Source organism: Salvelinus alpinus, chromosome 35 (genome assembly GCF_045679555.1).
Source record: "Salvelinus alpinus chromosome 35, SLU_Salpinus.1, whole genome shotgun sequence".
Taxonomy (NCBI): domain Eukaryota; kingdom Metazoa; phylum Chordata; class Actinopteri; order Salmoniformes; family Salmonidae; genus Salvelinus; species Salvelinus alpinus.
In genome coordinates, this window is record NC_092120.1 from 21,010,911 (window position 1) to 21,033,428 (window position 22,518).

The window sequence follows — 22,518 nt, forward strand, 5'->3', positions numbered from 1 at the left end:
AATTGTTGTATGGATGTTAACCCCAACACATATTCATGTCATCGTTACCAATCAACTGTATAACAGTTAAAAAACGACGTTGACCACCACTGCCGATTTCTGTATGCTAGCTATGCTAACCATCTTATACAAACGGGAGTTAGCATTCACTTCTTCTAAACCTGAAAAGGGAAAGACCTAGGCAATTGTACAACTGAATACTTTAACTGAAATGTGTCTTCCGCAAATAACCCAAGCCCTCTGAATCAGAGCGGTACGGGGGGCTACCTTTGTTGACATCCACTGCCTTGTTCAGGGGCAGAACGGCAGATTTTCTTTACCTTGTCAGCTCGGGGCTTTGAGCTTGCAACCGCTCGGTTACTAGTCCAACGCTCTAACCACTAGGCTACCTGCCTCCCCGGTTTCCAAATCGAACATAAGTAACCACACTGTGGGCCTGTTACAATACATCAATCATGACAGATTTGACCAATATCCACTTTGTTAGATCAGATTTGTCTGGTCAATCTGGTCAATGGAAAAGTCTGTGTTCCATTGACTCCTTTACAGCATCTATATACGGAATGGGATGGATTTAGACAGGTAACACACTCCGGTTCAGCGTGGCAAGTCTCTCAATGGAGGGAGAGGGCTGTTTGCTGTGTTGAAAATGGTTAAAGGGCTCTGAGGGTATTAGAAGACTGTACTGTGGCTTAACAGATGGGAGTGGAGTGGTGTGTTCCTGTATAAACCCATTTACCCCATTCCTTTACACCCCACCTGGAGATGAACACACATCACGTCACACATTCGTACTTGTTACTGGTGTTTCAGCAACAGGCCCTTTAGAAATATTTACATTTACACTTACTTCTTTCCGTGCCTCGACACTTCAGCTAGCCCCCTACAAATAGGGGAGTTGTGAGTTGTTAACCAGATACAAGTTAACGACATCTTTGAGGTCTCTCCAGTTGTCTATATGAGGTGAAAGATGACCAGTGTGTGTGTGTGTGTGTGTGTGCGTGTGACTAAGTGTGTATTTGAATGTGCGTCTATGTATATCTAACTTTGTGTCAACACAATCTGAGATGATCGTTTGCAGTTTCCCAGCTCCCAATGCAGACAACAGGTGTGCTACGCTGTGAGCTTAGGCATTATTATTATTTTGCCCATTCCTCCTGACAGAGCCGGTGTAACTGAGTCAGGTTTGTAGGCCTCCTTGCTCGCACACGCTTTTTCAGTTCTGCCCACAATTTTTCTATAGGATTGAGGTCAGGGCTTTGTGATGGCCACTCCAATACCTTGACTTTGTTGTCCTTAAGCCATTTTGCCACAACTTTGGAAGCATGCTTGGGGTCATTGTCCATTTGGCAGACCCATTTGTGACCAAGGTTTAACTTCCTGACTGATGTCTTGAGATGTTGCTTCAATGTATCCACATAATTTTCCTACATCATGATGCCATTTATTTTGTGACGTGACTCCAATACCTTGGACTCCAATACCATTTTGTCTGTCATAGTTGAAGTGTACCTATGATGAAAATTACAGGCCTCTCTCATCTTTTTAAGTGGGAGAACTTGCACAATTGGTGGCTGACTAAATACTTTTTTGCCCCACTGTATTTGGCTAAGGTGTATGTAAACTTCCGACTTCAACAGTAGATATCAATAATAAGTGATATCCGTATCGCCGTAGACTACACCACTGCTGTCATCCTTACCTCCAAGCGTTTATTCAAGTTGGATAATCTTTGGATGCCGACAGCAGTCGCACCATTGGAAGACATAGCTTGGACTGTAGCCTACAAAAGCCTATTCTTGCTCTTTTCCCGCAATCCATCAAACCCAAACCCGTGTGTCATCATAGTGGTCTATGACTTGTAGTCAGACTCGCTCAGGTGGAACAAACTGAAACTTGCGTGTTTTTTCAATGCTGATTTGAATGTCATTGAGAAAACAGAGAAGTGTCAAATATTTTTTTTTGCAAACCTTTGTAATCCTCAAAGTAATCATCTAGTTTTTCAAAAATATCTGTAATCTGATTACAATATTTTTGCTGGTAACGTAACAGATTACAGTTACAGTTTTTTTGTAATCCCTTACATTTAACAGATTACAAATAATCAGTTACTCCCCAACCCTGCGTGTGTGTGTGTCTGTGTGTACAGTAGGTGAGATGTCCATTTTAGCAATCGAATAACTATTGCTATGCTAGGTGATGGTTTGGTTTATCATGTTCATGTCTATGTAGAAGAAGACTGTAGGAGTAAGTGGAGATGACTCAGGGACAGGTATTATAGAGAGAGAGAGAGAGAAGAGAGAGAAAGAAGGGCAGAGAAAGAGAAAAAGAGATCTGGGTCAGCAGCTTCAGGCCAGCGGCCTTGGCGCTTCTGCCACATTCTTTCTTTTCTGGATCCATTTATTGTGCCTAGGGCAACGAGTGGCAATTTTACAGCCAGATCCTCTACGTTTTCCACAAGTGAGTGCGCCACCGGTGCATCAAGACCCTCTACGTCATCTATAAGTGCGACGACCACCGCCACCACCGGTGCAGCGAAACTCTCTACGACGTCTAAGTCATCCACAAGTATGACCACAACCGGCACCGGTGCATCAAGAACCTCTACATCATCCACAAGTGCTTCCACCACCGCCACCGGTGCAGCGATGGAAGACGCTGAAATGGAGGAAGCACCTCTGGATCTGGGAGCCGGTGAGATTATTATTATGACCCTCACAGAAGTGACCACTGAGGACCTTGTTGAACAGGATGTGGCCATTGAGACAAACGAGGAGAGAAACAGGGAGAGAAACTAAGATTAACAACGTCACACCAGGCGTTATCGGAAGTACCAGCCCCTAGATCCGCTCAACTCATGTCAGCAGAGGCTCCTCCAAGCAACAGCGCGATCAAGACCACCTTCCTCAACGTTGGTCTCATTGTTGAAAGAACCTACTCTCTACTATCTTGACTATTTATTATTGCAATTATTGCAAAAATATATTATAGGCTATCACAAGGGCCTTGGTCAGGGAGGTGACCAAGAACCCAATGGTCATTCTGAAAGAGCTCCAGAGTTCCTCTGTGGAGATGGGAGAACCTTCCAGAAGGACAACCATCTATGCAGAACTCCACCAATCAGGCCTTTATGGTAGAGCGGCCAGATGGAAGCCACTCCTCAGTAAAAGGCACGTGACAGCCCGCTTGGAGTTTGCCAAAAGCCACCTAATGACTTTCAGACCATGAGAAACAAGATTCTCTGGTCTGATGAAACCAAGATTGAACTCATTGGCCTGAATGCCAAGCGTCACGTCTGGAGGAAACCTGGCACCATCCCTACGGTGAAGCATGGTGGTGGCAGCATCATGCTGTGGGGATGTTTTTCAGCAGTAGGGACTGGGAGACTTGTCAGGATCGAGGGAAAGATGAACGTAGCAAAGTACAGAGAGATCCTTGATGAAGATCTGCTCTAGAGCGCTCAGGACCTCAGACTGGGGCGAAGGTTCACCGTCCAACAGGACAACGACCCTAAGCACACAGCCAAGACAATGCAAGAGTGGCTTCAGGACAAGTCTCTGAATGTCCTTGAATGGCCCAACCGGACTTGAACCCGATCAAACATCTCTAGAGAGACCTGAAAATAGCTGTGCAGCGTCCCCATCCCATCCAACCTGACAGAGCTTGAGAGGATCTGCAGAGAAGAATGAGAGAAACTCCCCAAATACAGGTGTGCCAAGCTTGTAGCATCATACCCTAAAAGACTTGAGGCTGTAATCGCTGCCAACGGTGCTTCAACAAAGTACTGAGTAAAGGGTCTGAATACTTATGTAAATGTGATATAATTTTTTTAATATATACACATTTGCAAACATTTTCAAATAAACTGTTTTTGCTTTGTCATTATGGGGTATTGTGTGTAGATTGATGAGGAAAGAAAACAAATGAATCCATTTTACAATAAGGCTGTAGCGTAACAAAATGTGGAACAGTCAAGGGGTCGGAATACTTTCCGAATGCACTGTATCCAGCTCAGGGCTCCAGCTATCCATTTGGTTTGCTAACTTGCTAGCTAAGTGGCTAAATGTCAAGATCAAGCTTCTTGTTTACATCTTAGATTTCTTATAGTTCCATCCCTTCCTGGATATATTTGTTTTTAAATAGCGCCCCCTTGTGTGCACTTTCGGTAATACCATATGCCCCGGTACGGTACAGAAACGGTGTATGAGATTCTGTATCTTGCCTAATGCCAGTAGGAGAAGAGTTGCGCCTTTCAAATGGTTCGCCAGGGGTATATAAAGCGTTACGCACGTCATCATCGTCAACACTTGGCAGAGTGAGACAGGGAAGTGACAGCAGCGAAGTCCTTTAATGGCAATACTTTGAGAAGTGAAATGAAAACGTTGTGAAATGCAACCTTTGAGAGGTGGGAGGGGCAGCACAGGTGCAACGCTTAAAAGGGAGGCACCGTGAGACCCAAACCGTTACTGGCAGCGGCGCAGGCCCCCCGACAACAGACATTAGACGGGCTCTTCACACAAAACAAAATGCGATAAGCGACGGCGTGAGAAAATCACAGCGCTGATTACAGAAATGATTGCAGTTGATATGCAGTCATTGTCAATGGTAGAGGACGTCACCTTCAATACCCTAATGGTATTGGAACCTAGAATCTAGAACCAGACTACAAGATGACATGTCGAAAAACCGTGACGGCCCTGATGGAGAAATTGTATAAAGATTGCTCTGCAAATACAAAGCGCAACCTCTCAAACACCCCATACATGGCATTAACAACAGATCGTTGGATGTCTAGAAACACACTGGCATACATCCCTGCAACGAACCATTGAAGAGAAGTGGAACATGAAGTCCCATGTACTGAACACTGAGAAAATGGAGGAGAGGCACACAGCAGAGAACCTAAAAAACGTACTACCCTCGTTGCTGAGTGGGTGGGGGACAGTAATAAGGTGAGCGCCGTATGGTAGCCAAGACTGCGGTAGATTGAACTGAATGGCCCCCTAGTGGTCATATGCAGCACCATATCTGCATTTTGAATTCACATGTAATTATAATTTTTGTTTAAACTGTTAAAAAAAAAATGCAGTTTAAACGTTAAGAACATTTTTACATTTGTCACATCCCTAGTGTGCATGTGTGTGATGTATGATGCTGTGTGTGATGACAGCACCTGGGGATGCATAACCCTGTACAAACACATGTACACAACTAACATGGGAGTGAAATTCAATATGCCTATGAGGTGAGTGATATGACACTGCGTGAACACGTTAACATGTAAACACAGCTGGCACAAACACGGAATTAAACATGCCCAACTTGACCTGTGACCTGTGCCCTTTGCTTTGACCCAGGTGGCTTGTGAGTCCTTCATAGCTTTCCCATGTGTGAAATGCCATTGATGAAGGCACACAGGCTTGAAACATGCCCCCTCAGTAACCTCACACCTCTAGGTCTCTGCACTCTCCTTTCTTCTGCAGGAAGTAGGTCTATACTTAGAAAAAAAGGTGCTTCCTAGAACCATTAAAGGGTTCTTGGACTGTCCCTGTAGGGAGAGCCCTGTTTGGTTCCAGGTAGAACTCTTTTTGGTTCCAAGTAAAACCTTTTATTTGAGGTTTCTTGACCGGGTGAACGGGTTCCACATGGAGCCAAAAAAGTGTTCTCCAACCAGGACAGTTCTCCTACAGGAACAGCCGTAGAACCCTATATGGACCGTTTGTAATTTAAGAATGTATGGCTCAAACCGCCAGTGTGCTTTAAGCATCCATCAGTGTTGGTTAATGTTTCTCTCAGTGTTGTACATCCTGAGAGGGAAGTGTCATTAATCACAGGGCCCACGCCAACCTCAGCAGCTTTAATACATGTATGTCTAAGTTATTAATGCTGGAGGATGGTGGCGATGCGTGCATTTACTGTAAGCAGAACGGGTACAGGGAAGCTGCAGATTGCAAGCAAAGGCGCACACACACACAAAGACACAGTATGCACGCACATACACGCGTGTACACACAGATGCGCGTGCACATGCACACGCACACACAGTTAAGCACAAACACACGCGCACACACACGCAAGAAGGAGCTCATTTTGGCAGTAAAGGCGGGCCAGAGATAACAGACTCCTGAGCTGTAATTCTAAAGCCATAACTACGACTGTGTGTGTGTGTGTGTGTGTGTGGGTCTTTGTTTATGCACACTATGATTTATGGTCCTTTGCAATGGGGAGGAAATTAATATGGCAAGTGAGAAATGAAAATGGAATTGAAGGGCGTACAGAGATACTGTCCTACAGGGCCAATATTCCAATGTTCTACTGAAACAATATCAGCTTTTTTGGCCTTGCGTTTGGACTGGGTTGGGCACTCTTGCTTGTTTCAAATTAGATTGATTTGTAACAAATCAAATCTGTGTCACAGACCAACATCTATGCGATGACCAAGATGGTTGACACAAAGAATATTACTCATGTCAGGCTACTACGTCACCCACACACTGTACATGTGTCACCGTTCTGTGTGCGTTTCAAAGTGACCTTCCTGCCAGCTGTCCCTTAGTGCCTTGAGTGTGTGTGTGTGTTTTTTTTTGGGGGGGGGGTTAAGGAGGGCTACAGAGGCCTCCTAAAGCCCATCTCTTAGTTTATCGATCGCTCCCTCTCTCTCTCCTACCTCTTGACAACATATCTCCGTGCTAATCAGTTACAGCCACGACAGGAGTCTCAAAACATGGCTCGGGTTCATATAGAATTACATACAGAATCCCTATAAGCCTCCAGCTTATATGGCCTTTTCTGAGCAGTGTACTGCTTGTCTAACGAGTGTGTAAGGACTGTGTGATGATGTTAACAGCGACAGTACAGGAGAATGCCATGGAAACAGGCCGGTGCCACCCTCGGGTTACTGACAAGTCATTCAGTCTGACATTCTGTCTTGGTGACATCAGGGACATGCCTATCTAGTCTATCCCATGCTTTACCTTACCTTGCCTCTATCTAGTCACTGTAATACCCCACCTTCTACTCTTCATACTAGTACGCGTCTTGGTCATACGCGTGTGTGTCTTGGTCATACGCGTCTTGGTCATTCATTTGCGTGAGCATGCAATGGGGCTTCGTCGGTGAGCCATTTCATGCCGTGTCATTACCACACATAAAAAGGAAACTGAACCCCTCTGACTGACTTTTCAGTAAGTATAAAACGTATCCTCGGCGAAATGAAAGGAGAGCCATTGTGCCAATAAGATCAGCCACGACAAATATGTAACACATTCTATTTTAAAAAACGATAGAGAATGAGGCACATTCTCCAGAGGCTCAAAGGGTTTCCAGGGGTACTCCAGGACCCGGTTGGGAACTTTCCCATGCGGACTGACACCTGGTGGCGAATATGGCTACTGCGGTCTGGAGGCTTTTGGAGGGATAGAGAAAAGGGTCCACTGACACACTACAGGCCTCTGTCTAGCAAATGCCTGAGACGTTTGGAGATCTGCCGAGAGACAAACAAGACACATGCTGTACCACAGTGTACCACAATGACAGACAGCCTGTTCTTTTTAGTGGTTCTACTGATGGCAGCCCTCAGGCATATGGCTTCAACCCAAAGTCCCTCAGTGACTGAGACTGTACCGATGCGTGTGAATGGTGGATTATTTATTACACTGACTAAAGAGACTCTCTTTCACTCTGTTTACAGCACAGGAAACACACTCTGAAAGGAACAGAGAGGACTTCTGGCTCATCCAATCAACATGCAGTCAGTGCAGAATCACACGGCCCTATGAATCAAATGGCTCTTTCCCACATTAAAATCTGCTCTCTGCGTGTGCGCGCGCGCGTGTGTGCGCACGGCGCCGTGACTTTGACGGCTTTAGATCATAGCAGCTCTGTTATGAATAATAGACAGCCTCTCAGTAGGGATGCTAGCCGGTTAAGTGAAGCCTCACCCCAGGAGAGCCCTGTCAGAAACAGACACCTTTCACACACATTACAGCTCTGAACACAACAAGGCCGTCGAGGTGTCCAACTAGCATGGCACCAGATGTCGTAATACATTTTTTCATTTTTTTTTTTTTATGTGACATGAATATGTGTCAACAGTGTCAACATATCTATTCACGACTCCTGTCTGAGGTGAAATCATTGAACGATTTTCTTCAGCCCTCCAAAATCAAAGCTAGTATATCTAACGGTGTTGGATGGCGTTTCAAAACACGTATTGTATTGTAATCCACAGTGAATTCTCTGGTAGGGGTAAACACTAGTTCTACCAAGGCTGTACACTGTGAATGGTGAATCTTCCCTCAAAAAGGGTGGCTGTCCCGAGTCTCTTCCTCTCCCTTGACCTTTTGGTGTGAGTGACTGAAAAGCGGGGACACTGCTCTGGAGTTCAGGTCCCAGGGGACACATGAAGGATGACACACATTCGTCTGCCCTGGCGCTGACACAACCTTTCACCTCCCTGTTCCCTAATTTGACCACATTTTCACCCTTTTCAAGAACACTGGTAGAGGAGCTGAGAAGAACTCCCTCTGGGAGAATTGAGTTGAACTCGACAAGAGCCTTTTGACACTGGAGTGTAAATGAGACAGATTGAGCCATTCCCAACTGTTCCAAGTGTGCCAAAGGAGAGTGTTATATGACAAATAGCCATACCCCACATGTCACTGCCTGGTGATGCAGCTTCATGGTATATCATTAATAACCGAACACATGAAGGAGGAGCCCAACAACTCTCGTGCTCCTCTGAGCCAGAGAGCTCCCGTAAGGGATTCAAATCAGCCTCGATGAAGTAATTAGATACATAGTAGTACATTTTACAAACCTGTCTGTCTAAGACTCGCCACGCGAGGGAGAGGTTAGTGGATACATGTGTTTAAGAGAGAACTATCTGCAGAACCGTTCTCCGGTTCCTGCCATTATGCACATACACACCTGCCTCTAGGGAACACTGCTGCACTCAGAGCAACGCCTGCTAATTAACGCCTGTCCCACACAGCACAGGAGGTTGGTGGCACCTTAATTGGGGAGGACGGGCTCGTGGTAATGACTGGAGCGGAATGGGTGGAATGGTATCAAATACATCAACCACGTGGTTTCCATTTGCTCCGTTCCGGTCATTATTAGGAGCCGTTCTCCCCTCAGCAGCCTCCTGTGCCACACATACATGGCTTTAATTGTCGCCATACACCTGTGGCTGACAAACATGACGGATGTGGGTCCCAATTCTCCACACTTTTCCCAAAGTGAGCATTAGCACTGACTACCATCGTTAAATCCATGATATGGAATGTGCAAGTGCACACTTTGGGAGAAGTATAGCAAATTTGGATGCACCCCAGCAAAGGATTCCCACACACACATCCAAGTACCTGTGCAGTGCACACACAGATGCAGCCGCAGAGGCAGTCCACTTGCCATTTGAAATGTGCACACCCCAGACCTATCTTAATGCCTCGGCTGGCTGTTGGAGAGCTAGCGCCTGAGATATATGCATGATTCCCTGTACTGTCAGGGTTTATAGCCTACTCTGGGCAGCATGTCAGCAGAGAATAGAACAAAGGCTGACCCATGTGTGCTGACACAGCCCCACCAGGTCCTATGACAGAGGAAGAGCATTGGAGACAGGAGACAACCCCCCCCCCAAAAGAAATTATCTAACAGTATATAATGAAAAAGATTAGGCTATTACTTAGACTTATTTTCAATCTCAGCAGTTGCAAAGGATGTGTTTAGGCCTCAAAGCCTTCATCAGCAAATGCTGGGTAGATCTAACCTTACTTTAACCAGAGAGGAGAACCAGGAAAACACGGAATAGTTTCATTGAAATTAGCTAGATGTCGATAATGATCCTGATGTATTTAATGTTGTTTGTGTTTGATGTCAAAAATGTTACAGTGGAGCAAAGGCCCATTTTCACATGGCGTGTGGACAATGACGTTGTTCTTATTCTAATTATAATTATGCTACAGAATGATGGGAAGGAACATGAATTTCCTCCAAGCTTCTAACGAAGCCTATTTGTAATGAGGAGGGGTGATTTTAGCACTGTTAATTGCGACCAGATATGGGACTCCGGGGTAGGTGTTCACTCCAACGTGCACCTGAGGTCGTAAACTCACACTCCGTGTTGCCGTGGCAACACAATGGTGAAACGTAATCTGATTAGGCCCTTGATGCCAGGCCAATTCACTTACACGCGTGTCCATTGCACCGCAATCGGGGACTTCAAAAGTACAGACAGACTGAGTGAATATGGCGTCAGTATACTGTCGGGAATCTACAACCGTCCCCGCGGTAGGATGTTCTCGACTGCCAGTTGAGTGATGCAGTTGTCACAAATATGTCAAAGAGATGATTTAATGTCTCTGAAACGGTTCTGTTTTCTCATTGCACAACCACCCAATGAATTACAGTGTTATGGGAGGAGCAGCTAATAAGAAGGCAACAGCAACGCTACGCGCGCCAACTATCTAAATAAATCATGTGAACTAGATATCTCTCTATTGATTGAGCCCTGTAAGGACAATCACACCTAACACTTGGCTATAGCCCCACACTCTGTGGACCCACACATCCTATTCAGTTGGTGAAACTTAGTCCAAAGACACCTGCCCAACACAGCACTCGTACACACACGCACGCACGCACGCACACACACTCGGCTACTGCCAATGAAAACAGTCAACAAAATTCTACCAAAATCAACTACTTCAATGGCTGGTATGATAAACACACTCATACACAGAACGTGTCATTCGCCCCCATTCAGACAAAGCTAGTTCAGACCCAATTTTCTAGCATGAGGCCTGTTGGGAACAGTAGCATAGCAAAGTAGCATGTGTGAGAGGTGGCAGGAGGAGCGTCGCGGGGCTGCAGACAGCAGACTGCCTTACCTGCGATGCGGATGACGGCCCTCTCAGCCGGGTCCAGGACGTCCCCGGCGCCTGAGGCAGACTTAGAGCGTTTGACCCTCTGGTGTTTGGCCAGGTTCCAGGGGAGTGTGTCCCCAGGGAAAGGGGCAGGGAAGCTCCTCTCTCCATAGCTGTCTAGCAGGGCCCTCTCCCTCTCCCTCTGCCGGTCCCTCTCCTTCTGTCTGTCCGTACGCCCCGACGCCATCACCTACAGTACAGTACTGCACAACGACATGGAGGAGAACAGTAGTAAGGCATGGCACGTGTATAGGCCTATGCATATTAGAAACGTACAGTACCGGTCAAATGTCTGGACAGACCTACTCATTCAAGGGTTTTTCTTTATTTTTACCATTTTCTACATTGTAGAAAACTAGAGAAGACATCAAAACGACTGTACGTCATAACACATATGGAATCATATAGTAACCAAAAAAGTGTGCTAAACATATCAAAATATCTTTTAGATTTTAGATTTGTCAAAGTAGCCAGCTTTTTCCTTGATGACAGCGTTGCACACTCTTGGCATTCTCTCAACCAGCTTCATGAGGTAGGCACCATGAACGCATTTCAATTAACAGGTGTGCCTTGTTAAAAGTTCATTTGTGGAATTTCTTTCCTTCTTAATGCATTTGAGCCAATCAGTTGTGTTGTGACAAAGTAGGGGTCCATATTATGACAAGAACAGTTCAAATAAGCAGAGACACGACAGTCCATCATTACTTTAAGACACGAAGGTCAGTCAATGCGTAACATTTCAAGAACTTTGAAAGTTCCTTCCCAGTGCAGTCGCAAAAACCATCAAGCGCTATGATGAAACTGGCTCTCGTGAGGACCACCACAGGAAAGGAAGACCCAGAGTTAACTTTGCTGCAGAGGATAAGTTCATTAGAGTTTACAGTCTCAAAAATTGCAGCCCAAATAAGTTCAAGACACATCTCAACATCAACTGTTCACGGGGGTCTGAGTGAATCAGGCCTTCGTGGTCGAATTGCTGCAAAGAAAACACTACTAAAGGACACCAATAAGAAAAAGAGACTTGCTTGGGCCAAGACACATGTGCAATGGACATTAGACCGGTGGAAATCTGTCCTTTGACACCAAATGTGAGATTCTTGGTTCCAACCGCTGTGTCTTTGTGAGACGCATTGTAGGTAAACGGATGAGCTCCACATGTGTGGTTCCCACCGTGAAGAATGGAGGAGTTGTGATGGTGTGGTGGTGCTTTGCTGGTGACACTGTCTGTGATTTATTTAGAAGGCACACTTTCCTAGCATGGGTGAAGTGGATACACTGGAACTATTGCGGTTTACAGTACGACTCTCTGGAATCGCCTGGCATGTCAGGCGGCATCGAAAAAATAGTCCACCAATGACAGAGCATGCATCCATGTTAGTTAAAAAGATAGTCCAGACTGGTATTCAGACATCAGTAGGATAATGACTACAACATTCTAGGATCTACTTGCCACACGATGAATGGCAATGTAATGGTTTGAGGGGTGAAGGAGAGGACCAAAATGCAGCGCGGCTCGTGTTCAACATGATTTAATAAAGAAGAGACAATAACGTGAACACTATACAAAATAACAAATGTGAAAACCGAGACAGTCCTATCTGGTGCAGAACACAAAGACAGAAGACAACCACCCACAATCCCCAACACAAAACAAGCCACCTATATATGATTCTCAATCAGGGACAACGATTGACAGCTGCCTCTGATTGAGAACCATATTAGGCTGAACACAGAAACAGACAAACTAGACACACAACATAGAATGCCCACCCAGCTCACGTCCTGACCAACACTAAACAAGCAAAACACATAAGAACTATGGTCAGGACGTGACAGGCAAGCCTTAGCCAACACAGTAGGATATCGACCGGCTGCTGCCGGCCAAGGTGTCTAATAAAACATCCAACATTTGTAGGTCAGTTAGGGTCAGGCAGGCAATTCTCACGTGTTCAAGGAGGGACACTTTCGCTCTGACCCAACTCCCAGTTGATGATTAACCACCATGAAAATATGCAGCCAAGATAAATGTTGAGAAAAATATTTCCATATTACAGTCACACAGTGGAACAAAGTGCAAACTACCATTTGCATCCCTTGCTGTCCGTAGACTTGGGCACTTGATAGGAAAACGAGACGAGGCTGACGATGAACTATTGAGTTTCCTGGAAAAAGTCTGACTAAGTGGCCACTATCGATCGGTAAGTGATGGACCTTAACCTCTGATCGGAATGCAAAAACCTGCTCTGCTAATGCTACCCAATAACAATGCACTAATGTCTTTGTTTTTGGGGGGTAAAAACTAGAGGTCAACCAATTATGATTTTTCAACGCCGATACCGATACCGATTATTGGAGGACCAAAAAAAAGTCGATACCGATTAATCGGCCGATTTTTAAAATGTATTTGTAATAATGACAATTACAACAATACTGAATGAACACTTATTTTAACTTAATATAATACATCAATAAAAATCAATTTAGCCTCAAATAAATAATGAAACATGTTCAATTTGGTTTAAATAATGCAAAAACAAAGTGTTGGAGAAGAAAGTAAAAGTGCAATATGTGCCATGTAAAATAGCTAACGTTTAAGTTCCTTGCTCAGAACATGAGAACATATGAAAGCTGGTGGTTCCTTTTAACATGAGACTTCAATTATCCAAGGTAAGAGGTTTTAGGTTGTAGTTAATATAGTATTTATAGGACTATTTCTCTCTATACCATTTGTATTCCATATACCTTTGACTATTGGATGTTCTTATAGGCACTTTAGTATTGCCAGTGTAACAGTATAGCTTCCGTCCCTCTCCTCGCTCCTACCTGGGCTCGAACGAGGAACACATCGACAACAGCCACCCTCGAAGCAGCGTTACCCATGCAGAGCTGGTGTAACCGATGTGAAATGGCTAGCAAGCGCGCACCCCGCTAACTAGCTAGCCATTTCACATCCGTTACACCAGCCTAATCTCGGGAGTTGATAGGCTTGAAGTCATAAACAGCGCAATGCTTGAAGCACAGTGAAGAGCTGCTGGCAAAACGCACGAAAGTGCTGTTTGAATGAATGCTTACGAGCCTGCTGCTGCCTACCATCGCTCAGTCAGACTGCTCTATCAAATATCAAATCATAGACTTAATTATAACATAAAAACAAACAGAAATACGAGCCTTTGGTCATTAATATGGTCGAATCCGGAAACTATCATTTCGAAAGCAAAAAGTGTATTATTATTGCATATACCCGGACTCTGCGTGCAATGAACGCAAGAGAAGTGACACAATTTCACCTGGTTAATATTGCCTGCTACCCTGGATTTCTTTTAGCTAAATATGCAGGTTTAAAAAATATATACTTCTGTGTATTGATTTTAAGAAAGGCATTGATGTTTATGGTTAGGTACACGTTGGAGCAACGGCAGTCTTTTTTTGCGCGAATGCGCACCGCATCGATTATATGCAATGCAGGACACTCTAGATAAACTAGTAATATCATCAACCATGTGTAGTTAACTAGTGATTATGATTGATTGATTGATTGTTTTTTATAAGATAAGTTTAATGCTAGCTAGCAACTTACTTTGGCTTCTTACTGCATTCGCGTAACAGGCAGGCTCCTCACGGAGTGCAATGAGAGGCAGGTGGTTAGAGCGTTGGACTAGTTAACTGTAAGGTTGCAAGATTGAATAACCGAGCTGACAAGGTAAAAATCTGTCGTTCTGCGCCTGAACAAGGCAGTTAACCCAACGTTCCTAGGCTGTCATTGAAAATAAGAATGTGTTCTTAACTGACTTGCCTAGTTAAATAAAGGTGTAAAAAAAAAAAATAATAATTACAAAAATCGGCCAAATTGGTGTCCAAAAATACCGATTTCCGATTGTTATGAAAACTTGAAATCGGCCCTAATTAATCAGCCATTCCGATTAATCGGTCGACCTCTAGTAAAAACATGTAAGCGGTACCAAATCTGTTAATATTTGTAATCAAATTATTTGATTATACTGTAACTAGATGAAGACAAAAGCATAAGGCATTGTGCATCTATTTTTAGATGATACATTGGTCACACTTTCTTTGGATAGTCTGTAGACGCTCTACAGATGGTCATACTATCAGCAAACTATCTGTTGATAAGCAACTGCGTGCTAAGGTCAGGGTTAGGTTTAGAATAAGGGTTAGGGTAACGGTTAGCATAAGGGTTAGCATCTAGAAATGGACTATCCATATAAAGTGTCCCCGATACATACGTTTGTTGTAAAGTAAATAAGAAACTAGCGTGATGTAAAGACTCTCGTCTTGAAGGTGTGTTGCTATGACAACCAGGCCACGTGGGAGCACGTTTTGCAGCTTCAATTTATGATGTTTACAGGGAAACATAACTAATACACTATCTCTGCACTACACCATCCCTGCCTTGTGCATGGTAAGAATTTGTTTTAATTAACAGTCCCCTGAAGTTATGATTTCCTGTTTGGTTGGGTGTGTTTATTTTGGTGGACAAGGAACTAAAGTCATTCAACTTTCTTGTTTATGTCTAATACATTGTCACTGCGCCGACATTGTCTAGTAGTTCATCAAAGAAAATGGCCGTAATCTCAGCTCCCAACACCAAATCTCACATCTTTCACGAGAGACTATGCCATTTGCTTCACATATGGTCCTTTTGGAAATGTTGTAAATCCCCAAATTTAAAGGGACCTGAAGGAGGTGCAGTTCCAAAAATCGATATGTAAATGGGGAAACACAGAGCAAAGAAAACAGCCACCTATACGCAAAGTCGCTAGGCTGTACGTTCCAATTAGCATTTTGGAGCTAGCCGTAAGGCAAACTGCCACACCATGAAGTCATGTGATGAACACACAGCGCATGAAATTGGAACATTTGCTCTAGTATTCTGAAACTGAAACGACCCATCTCTTTACCAATCACCTTCAGTGCATAGTTTTAACAACTTGTTCAGATTTCGACCCCTCCTGACATATTTACTTTGCTTCCCATGTAATCCTTGGTTGGCATGGTGACAGACAGAGAGGCTCCCTGGCAGTGGAATGTAGGTCTGACTGATACCAAACTCGAAGTCCTCCTGACTTCTGGAAAAGGCTGGAAAGGCTATTCTGACGTTGTCGGCACGGATGTGTTGATAATGAAGGCGGATGTGCTTTTACTGGTTGGTTCTCCTCCGTGTCGTTCTCACTCAAACACTCACAGGTACAGCCACACACAGCCCCAGAGCGATGCCCCCTTCAATTACAACTGTTAGATTTTCACATGCAAACAACCCCCCCCAGAAAGAAAAAAAAACATTGGAGATAACCAATCAATGTGGCCACTCAATTTCAGAGCAAATATTGCATTAGCAGACGACCTCCTTTCCAGACCAGTGAGTCACAGCTCTTCCTCACTGTGTGGTCACAGTGAGGAAGACCACTGTGTGGTCACTAGTAAAATGTCACACCACGCAACACATGATGTCATACCCAGCTAGACTAGACCCCTCCCCATCAGGCCCTAACCCTAACCCCCCACACACACAGATGCACACACCCTCACATACTATGCATGCGCACACACACACACAGTGTGGCTCCTAGCTAGTAGTGGTGACTTTTAATGCCATTCCCACACACACTGGCGATACAGTGAAGCCAGTCAAATACATAGAGGTACAGTGAAATTAACCTCAGCTGTGAGGATGTGGGTCAGACTAGGCCTCGTTATAGCCAATGGAGCGAGAGTTATTTCTGTTAATTCAACTGTGTTTCCTGAAAGGGTTACCAAAGAGATGGATCGTGTCACTAGTGTCTCACTGTCACCTCATGAAACGTGGCAATCAGCAGTGTGGTGTGAGGTCAATGCCACAACAAAGACCAACTGTAGCTGATGTCGAGAAGAACCGTGGTATCTTAATAGGCATGCATATTGACATATTTGAGATGCAAATGATTGGTACCAATGGCGCAGTGACACGCCTACTGTGACACGTAGCATATGGGTGTAAAGCAGTCCTGTGTGGCTCCAAGGTCCTAGACAGTGAAGGACTATCTCAGAGACATGCTACTGGGACGTGTCAACCTGGACTGAGTGCAAATGAGTCCTTCATAGAGACATAGTGCATCTGGTGGCAGTAGAGAGCCCAGATGTTAGAAAAGCAGACCCGTGGCTGGAAGGTTGCTGGTTTCAGTTCCTCTGTACCATCTCCGGCCGTTATGCCCTCGAGAAAGGAACTCAACACCTACATATCTCCAGGGGCACTGCACTGCGGATGCCCTGTGCTCCATTCAACGTGTGTTGTGTGTTGTCTGGTGGGCAGTTGGGAGCAGAGTAGGAGAATTCCCATTTCGGATGGACTAATAAAGCACAATTTCATTCTTCTGTTCTATTCCATTCAGCCCAGTATGTCGAGGTTTCCTTGAGAAACATGTACTTTACTGTCACCTTCTCACTGTACCTTTGACCCCTGGAAATGAGCATGGACAATGTACTGTACAGATGTTGGATCTAAATTTGTCCCCTTTCGTCACAGGAGGAAAATAATCCTGCAGCAGGATTTGAATATCTGAATAAATATTTAAAATCACCGCCAGGAGGGCGGCTGGAAGCGGTGTTTGTATACCATGCAGTACCGTACCTACGTTGAAGGCTAACTTATCTAGGCTACGTGCAGGCATTTCTAGTACCTACACTATGTTGGCTGTGATGTTAGATAATATGGTGACAACGATGTAGACTGTGTGTAGCGGTTAGCGGTGAGCAGGAGCTCGCCAGAGCTGAGTACTGGCACCTCAAATGTTCTACTGCTTGAGCTCCTGTTCCTCTTATAGAATATTAGCTCAAAAGTATTGTGGAGCTCCTGCACCTAAATATAATCAGTACCAGCACCCAAAAGGAGTACTGGCACCTTTTTCAGTCAAGCACTGGCGGTTATGGTATGTAGGTTTGGAACGTTTTTTTTTGCCTGGTCACAGACAGCTGTTGTGTTGTGCACCGAAGTCCACTAGCGAAGGGAAAAGGTGAGTGGAGTAGAGCGCGTAGATGCAAGAAGGAATTATACAACGAGCAAAGTGATGATGCTGTTTGTATGTGGCTGCTATGAAAGTGAACTGTGTGTGCGGGTGATCAGGGGTGTATTCATTACGCCATTCTGTAGAAAAAAAGTTTCTTAACAGGAAGCAAACAGAACGAAGTGGTCATAAACCTACCTTTCACGTTCTGACCCTAGTTCTTTTGTTATTTCTTTGTTTTAGTGTGGTCAGGGCGTGAGTTGGGTGGGTTATCTATGTTCGTTTTTCTATGTTGGTTTTTTCGTTTGGCCTGGTATGATTCTCAATCAGAGGCAGGTGTCGTTAGTTGTCTCTGATTGAGAATCATACTTAGGTAGCCTTTTTCCACCTGGGTTTCGTGGGTGGTTATTTTCCGTGTCAGTGTTGGTTCCACACGGAACTGTTTCGGTTTTGTATTTCACGTGTCGTTTATTGTTTTTGTTTCTGTGTTTGTTCGTTAATAAAAAGCATGAACACGTACCACGCTGCGCATTGGTCCTCCGATCCTTGTTACTACTCCTCCTCAAATGAGGAGGAGGATACCTGAATTTGTCCAATAGAAACTCCTGTTTGGACTAATGATTACACCCTAGATCAGCTAGATGCAGACAAGAGTGTGCAAGGCGGTATTGAATGCGTCACTATCTGCCACCTCCAACTTGTCTCTCGACCTGTGCACCTACGTTATAAACTATTATTCATCGGCTAGGTTGTAGCATGACGGGCATAGGGAAAACGTGTGTACTATGTAGTAGTCTAAACCTATCGATGTTACATTGAGCTGGGTGAATGGAATATGAATGACAGTCCTCCAATATGCTTCAATAGAAATAAGGCCCTGCTCGTTTAAAAAAAAAAGCATCCTCCCTCATCTTAAAACAGCAACAACCGCCACTGATGGGTTCCTACCAAACTATTGACCAATGACCAACCAAATATTGCAAGTCCCTTGCATGAAGGCAATGTTGCTCTGTAAAAGTCTAATTGCGTTGCACCTTTAGGACTAAGCTTCAAATTCTTGTGTGTATTTCGTAGTGACTGAACATCTCGTGGAACTACCACTTTACTTTTGAAGAAAGTCAATGATGTCGCATAATGAAAGTATTAAGCACCTGCTGCAAATGGAGCCCATAATTCCCCCCAGTGGATAAGTCAATCGACCATGGAACCTACGGTATTGATAAACTCTGTCGTCTAGGCTACTCGACATTGCATTAAATAGTGATACACAAACTGAATATTAAAGTACAGTACTGTGTAGTTGTTGTGAGTGACAAAATAGCCTTACCGTAGCCTATGTTGGTTCAGCTTGCTGCTTTACCGGCTCCTGTCAAATAGCCATGAATGCGGGTGTCCATACGACTTTGCTGCAATGGCTATGGCTGCAACCGAAACAAATAAACTTGCTCCCTGTCAACGACCGTGCTTGAATGTGTAACGTTTCAATAGCCACTCCTTTTCAGGAGGCAGGGTTTGAGAGACGAGCCGAATTGCAGAATCTGCAGTCCTCTAACCGTACTATGTACCCTCCGCGCATTTGTGAATGTGAACGTCTCCTTCGCTGTCACACTCACCATCCCCTCCCGCGTCTGTTGTTGGATCTAAACGTTAACCGATAGAGAATATTACAAATATATACCCCTTTCATCATTTAGCGATGGAGGCAGAAGATCAGACTTCATTGCGTGGTACGACACGCTCGGGAGCAATTGAACGTACCTTCACGGGCTGGGTCTGCTGTGAGAATCTGATGCAGTGAATTTAACCCGGAGCACGTGCTTCGTTGTTCGATTAGTTATCCTGGTCCTGAGGAGAGCTTAGAGCCCAGTCGAGGTTAGAGAGATGCTCTTGACGCATGTTTCTGAAATCAGAAGACTAACCTGAAATGCGGATTAATCTAATAGAGTGATAGCCCATTTGTCTTCGTCATTACCATCATCATCTTCCTCATCATCAGTAGCATGCCTGTTATTGCGTGGCTGTTATTTTTATGTTATAAATTATTACATGCAAATGACTATCCCATATAATACAAACTTATTTATTTTTCTAATTCCAAAAACAATTATTGTGGGGTAGGCTATGATTTAGAAGATTCAGGTGGAAACAATTCATAATGGAATTATTGATTTCTCTCTATTTCTGTGCTCAGGCCCTCTGCCATGGGAACACAGGAAAGGGAGAGGAGTGTACAGAAGAGAGCGTAGCTGCAAGAGCTCAGCCCACAAGCATCAACCACTAGGTCCCCCAAGCTCGCGTATCGTAATAGCACCCTGCACAGCTGTGTAATGGAGAAGAAATCGAGTGAGCATGCCATCCTTTTAATGAAGATGCTTGCCACTTCCCTTATCTTACCTCATTTGCACACACTGTTTATAGACTTTTTTCTATTGTGTTATTGACTGTATGTTTGTTTAGTCCATGTGTAACTCTGTGTTGTTGTTTGTGTCGCACTGCTTTGCTTTATCTTGGCCAGGTCGCAGTTGTAAATGAGAACTTTTTCTCAACTAGCCTACCTGGTTAAATAAAGGTGAAATAAATAAAAAAAGTTTTTTTTTAAATCACATTTTTACTGTACATAAAGTACAGTATTAAACTGGGAAAAACGTAAGCCTGCAGTAGCATTTAACTGAATCCATGGCTGTATTCTCATCGAGAAATTGAGACACAGGGGAGAAGTCTCATACTCCACTGCAGTGATGGATAGGTAGGCTCTGTGGGTAATAGGAGTGCTTGACAAAGCCGGATGTCTTCTGCCACTGAGTCATCCAGAGATTATGTAGAATGTATTGCTGACTAAATTATCTTGCTATCAAGGTGTTGGAGAGCTCTGAATTATTCCTGTGTTTAAAGCACTCCTTTAAACACACAGCCCAACCAGATTATACATCACTATCACACACTGGCATAAACTTCACAAATCATTCTGTTTAACGAACAGGACAAAATGTGCTAGGCTACAACCTAGTGTAACAGTATAGCTTCCGTCCCTATTAGCGCGCACCACCGCTAACTAGCTAGCCATTTCACATCGGCCACACTAGCCCAAGATGTACTGTTAAAGGGTCCAATGCAGCCATTTTTATCTCAATATCAATTCATTTCTGAGTAACAATTGTGTACTTTACTGTGATTGTTTTCAATTCAAATGGCCAACAAGAAACAAAAACAGCTTCTTAGCCAAGAGCAATTTCTCAAGCAAGCAATTTTGCTAGGATTGTCTGTGGGGAATGGGAAATAGAAAACCATCTGTTATTGGCAGAGAGGTTTGGAACTCTCTTTCTTATTGGTCTATTAACTAATTTACCGACTGGTGATGTCACCAAAACAGGCAGAAATTTCAGGTAGCCTCTTCAAACAGCTCTTCCACTAAAAAGGCATTATTACATTTTTCACAATTTCACAGTATTATTACAACCTCATTTTGTGGAAATATATATAAGACAAAGGGAAATCCCATTTTTGACTGCACTGGGCCTTTATGAGACAATTTAGGATTGATCCGAAATTGTGGTCGGAGGCTTTGTATGGAGAGGCCAAATTTATCTCCGTAACGCATCACCGTTTATAACAATGCCGAGGGCTCCGTATAGCTCAGCATTGACGTGATTGGTTGATGGTAGGTGGGGGGAGGATGTCCTGTAGAAACACAAAATCACTTGAGCTCTGCGCTGCTCTGTGAAGTTCTGGCTTCTGGATACGCCTTATCACCGTAAATGCTGCAGACGCAGATTGACCATGCAGGTCCTTTGAGGAGTCTAGGCTAGCCTACTCCTTTAACGTCCAAGGACCTTCTATGTTTTGTTTAGAGGTAAACTGGCTCTGGCAGCCAAAACATCTCAATTCTCCATCGAAACTTGAATCGATTCTCAATTGCGATACGGTTGTAGAAACATAAAGCCCTCTCCTTTCATATCACATCAGAATCATTTTACAAATACAAAATATACACTTACTGTACACTGTTTTAACACATTTGTATCAGACAGTTTCTCTCAGTTACAACACTTTCCTGGCGTCCTTCTTCTGTTATACACAGGTGTTTGGAGAGCTAGATAGCTAATTAGAACAGGTGGTCATCTCTTTCTTCTGTAAACAAGCTGTAACATGGAAATATGGCCGTGTTGAATCATGTTTAAAGGGTGTGTAATAATTGTACCTTTTAGTTTTATGAGATGTATTTCTCGATCATAAGAAAATAAAATTCGAAAGGTTTCCAAAACCTATCGCAAGCAAGGACTATTAACATGTAGACAGAGCGTTGGGACTGTTGTAAACATTCCTGTGCCTTCATTAATGCTTCAACTGAGAACCAAAGGCAAAGCCCACTTTGGTGAGCGAGAGCTAGGCCACACCCAACGAGACTGCACTTGATTGTCACTCACACTAACTCTCTCAGACACTGACAGGGTTGACTTTCTTTGTGTCTGACTATCATCACGTTGATTGACATTGTGTTTGACCCACTGCAATTGCTATGATCCAAACTCACTCATAAACAGTGCACAGACATGACTTTGTCTCCCTAAAGACTTGGACACTTTTTTGTCACTTGG

The 22,518-nt window shown here is 44.1% G+C and overlaps 1 protein-coding gene across 6 annotated transcripts in view; it reads right to left on the reverse strand.

Annotated features, from left to right (window-relative positions):
- Positions 1–19,667, reverse strand: part of plecb (plectin b) — a 188,968-nt gene extending 169,301 nt beyond the window's left edge. For 3 of the 6 annotated variants that reach the window (XM_071383192.1, XM_071383193.1, XM_071383191.1), the window contains exons 1-2: positions 19,251–19,667; positions 10,890–11,128 (exon numbers count right to left, since the gene is read on the reverse strand). In XM_071383192.1, the coding sequence (XP_071239293.1) occupies positions 10,890–11,112 (223 nt within the window). In that variant the 5' untranslated portion in view covers positions 11,113–11,128; positions 19,251–19,667. The remainder of the gene's footprint in view (positions 1–10,889; positions 11,129–19,250) is intronic. The other 3 variants (XM_071383196.1, XM_071383194.1, XM_071383214.1) reach the window with 2 other exon arrangements.
- Positions 19,668–22,518: the final 2,851 nt, after the last annotated feature.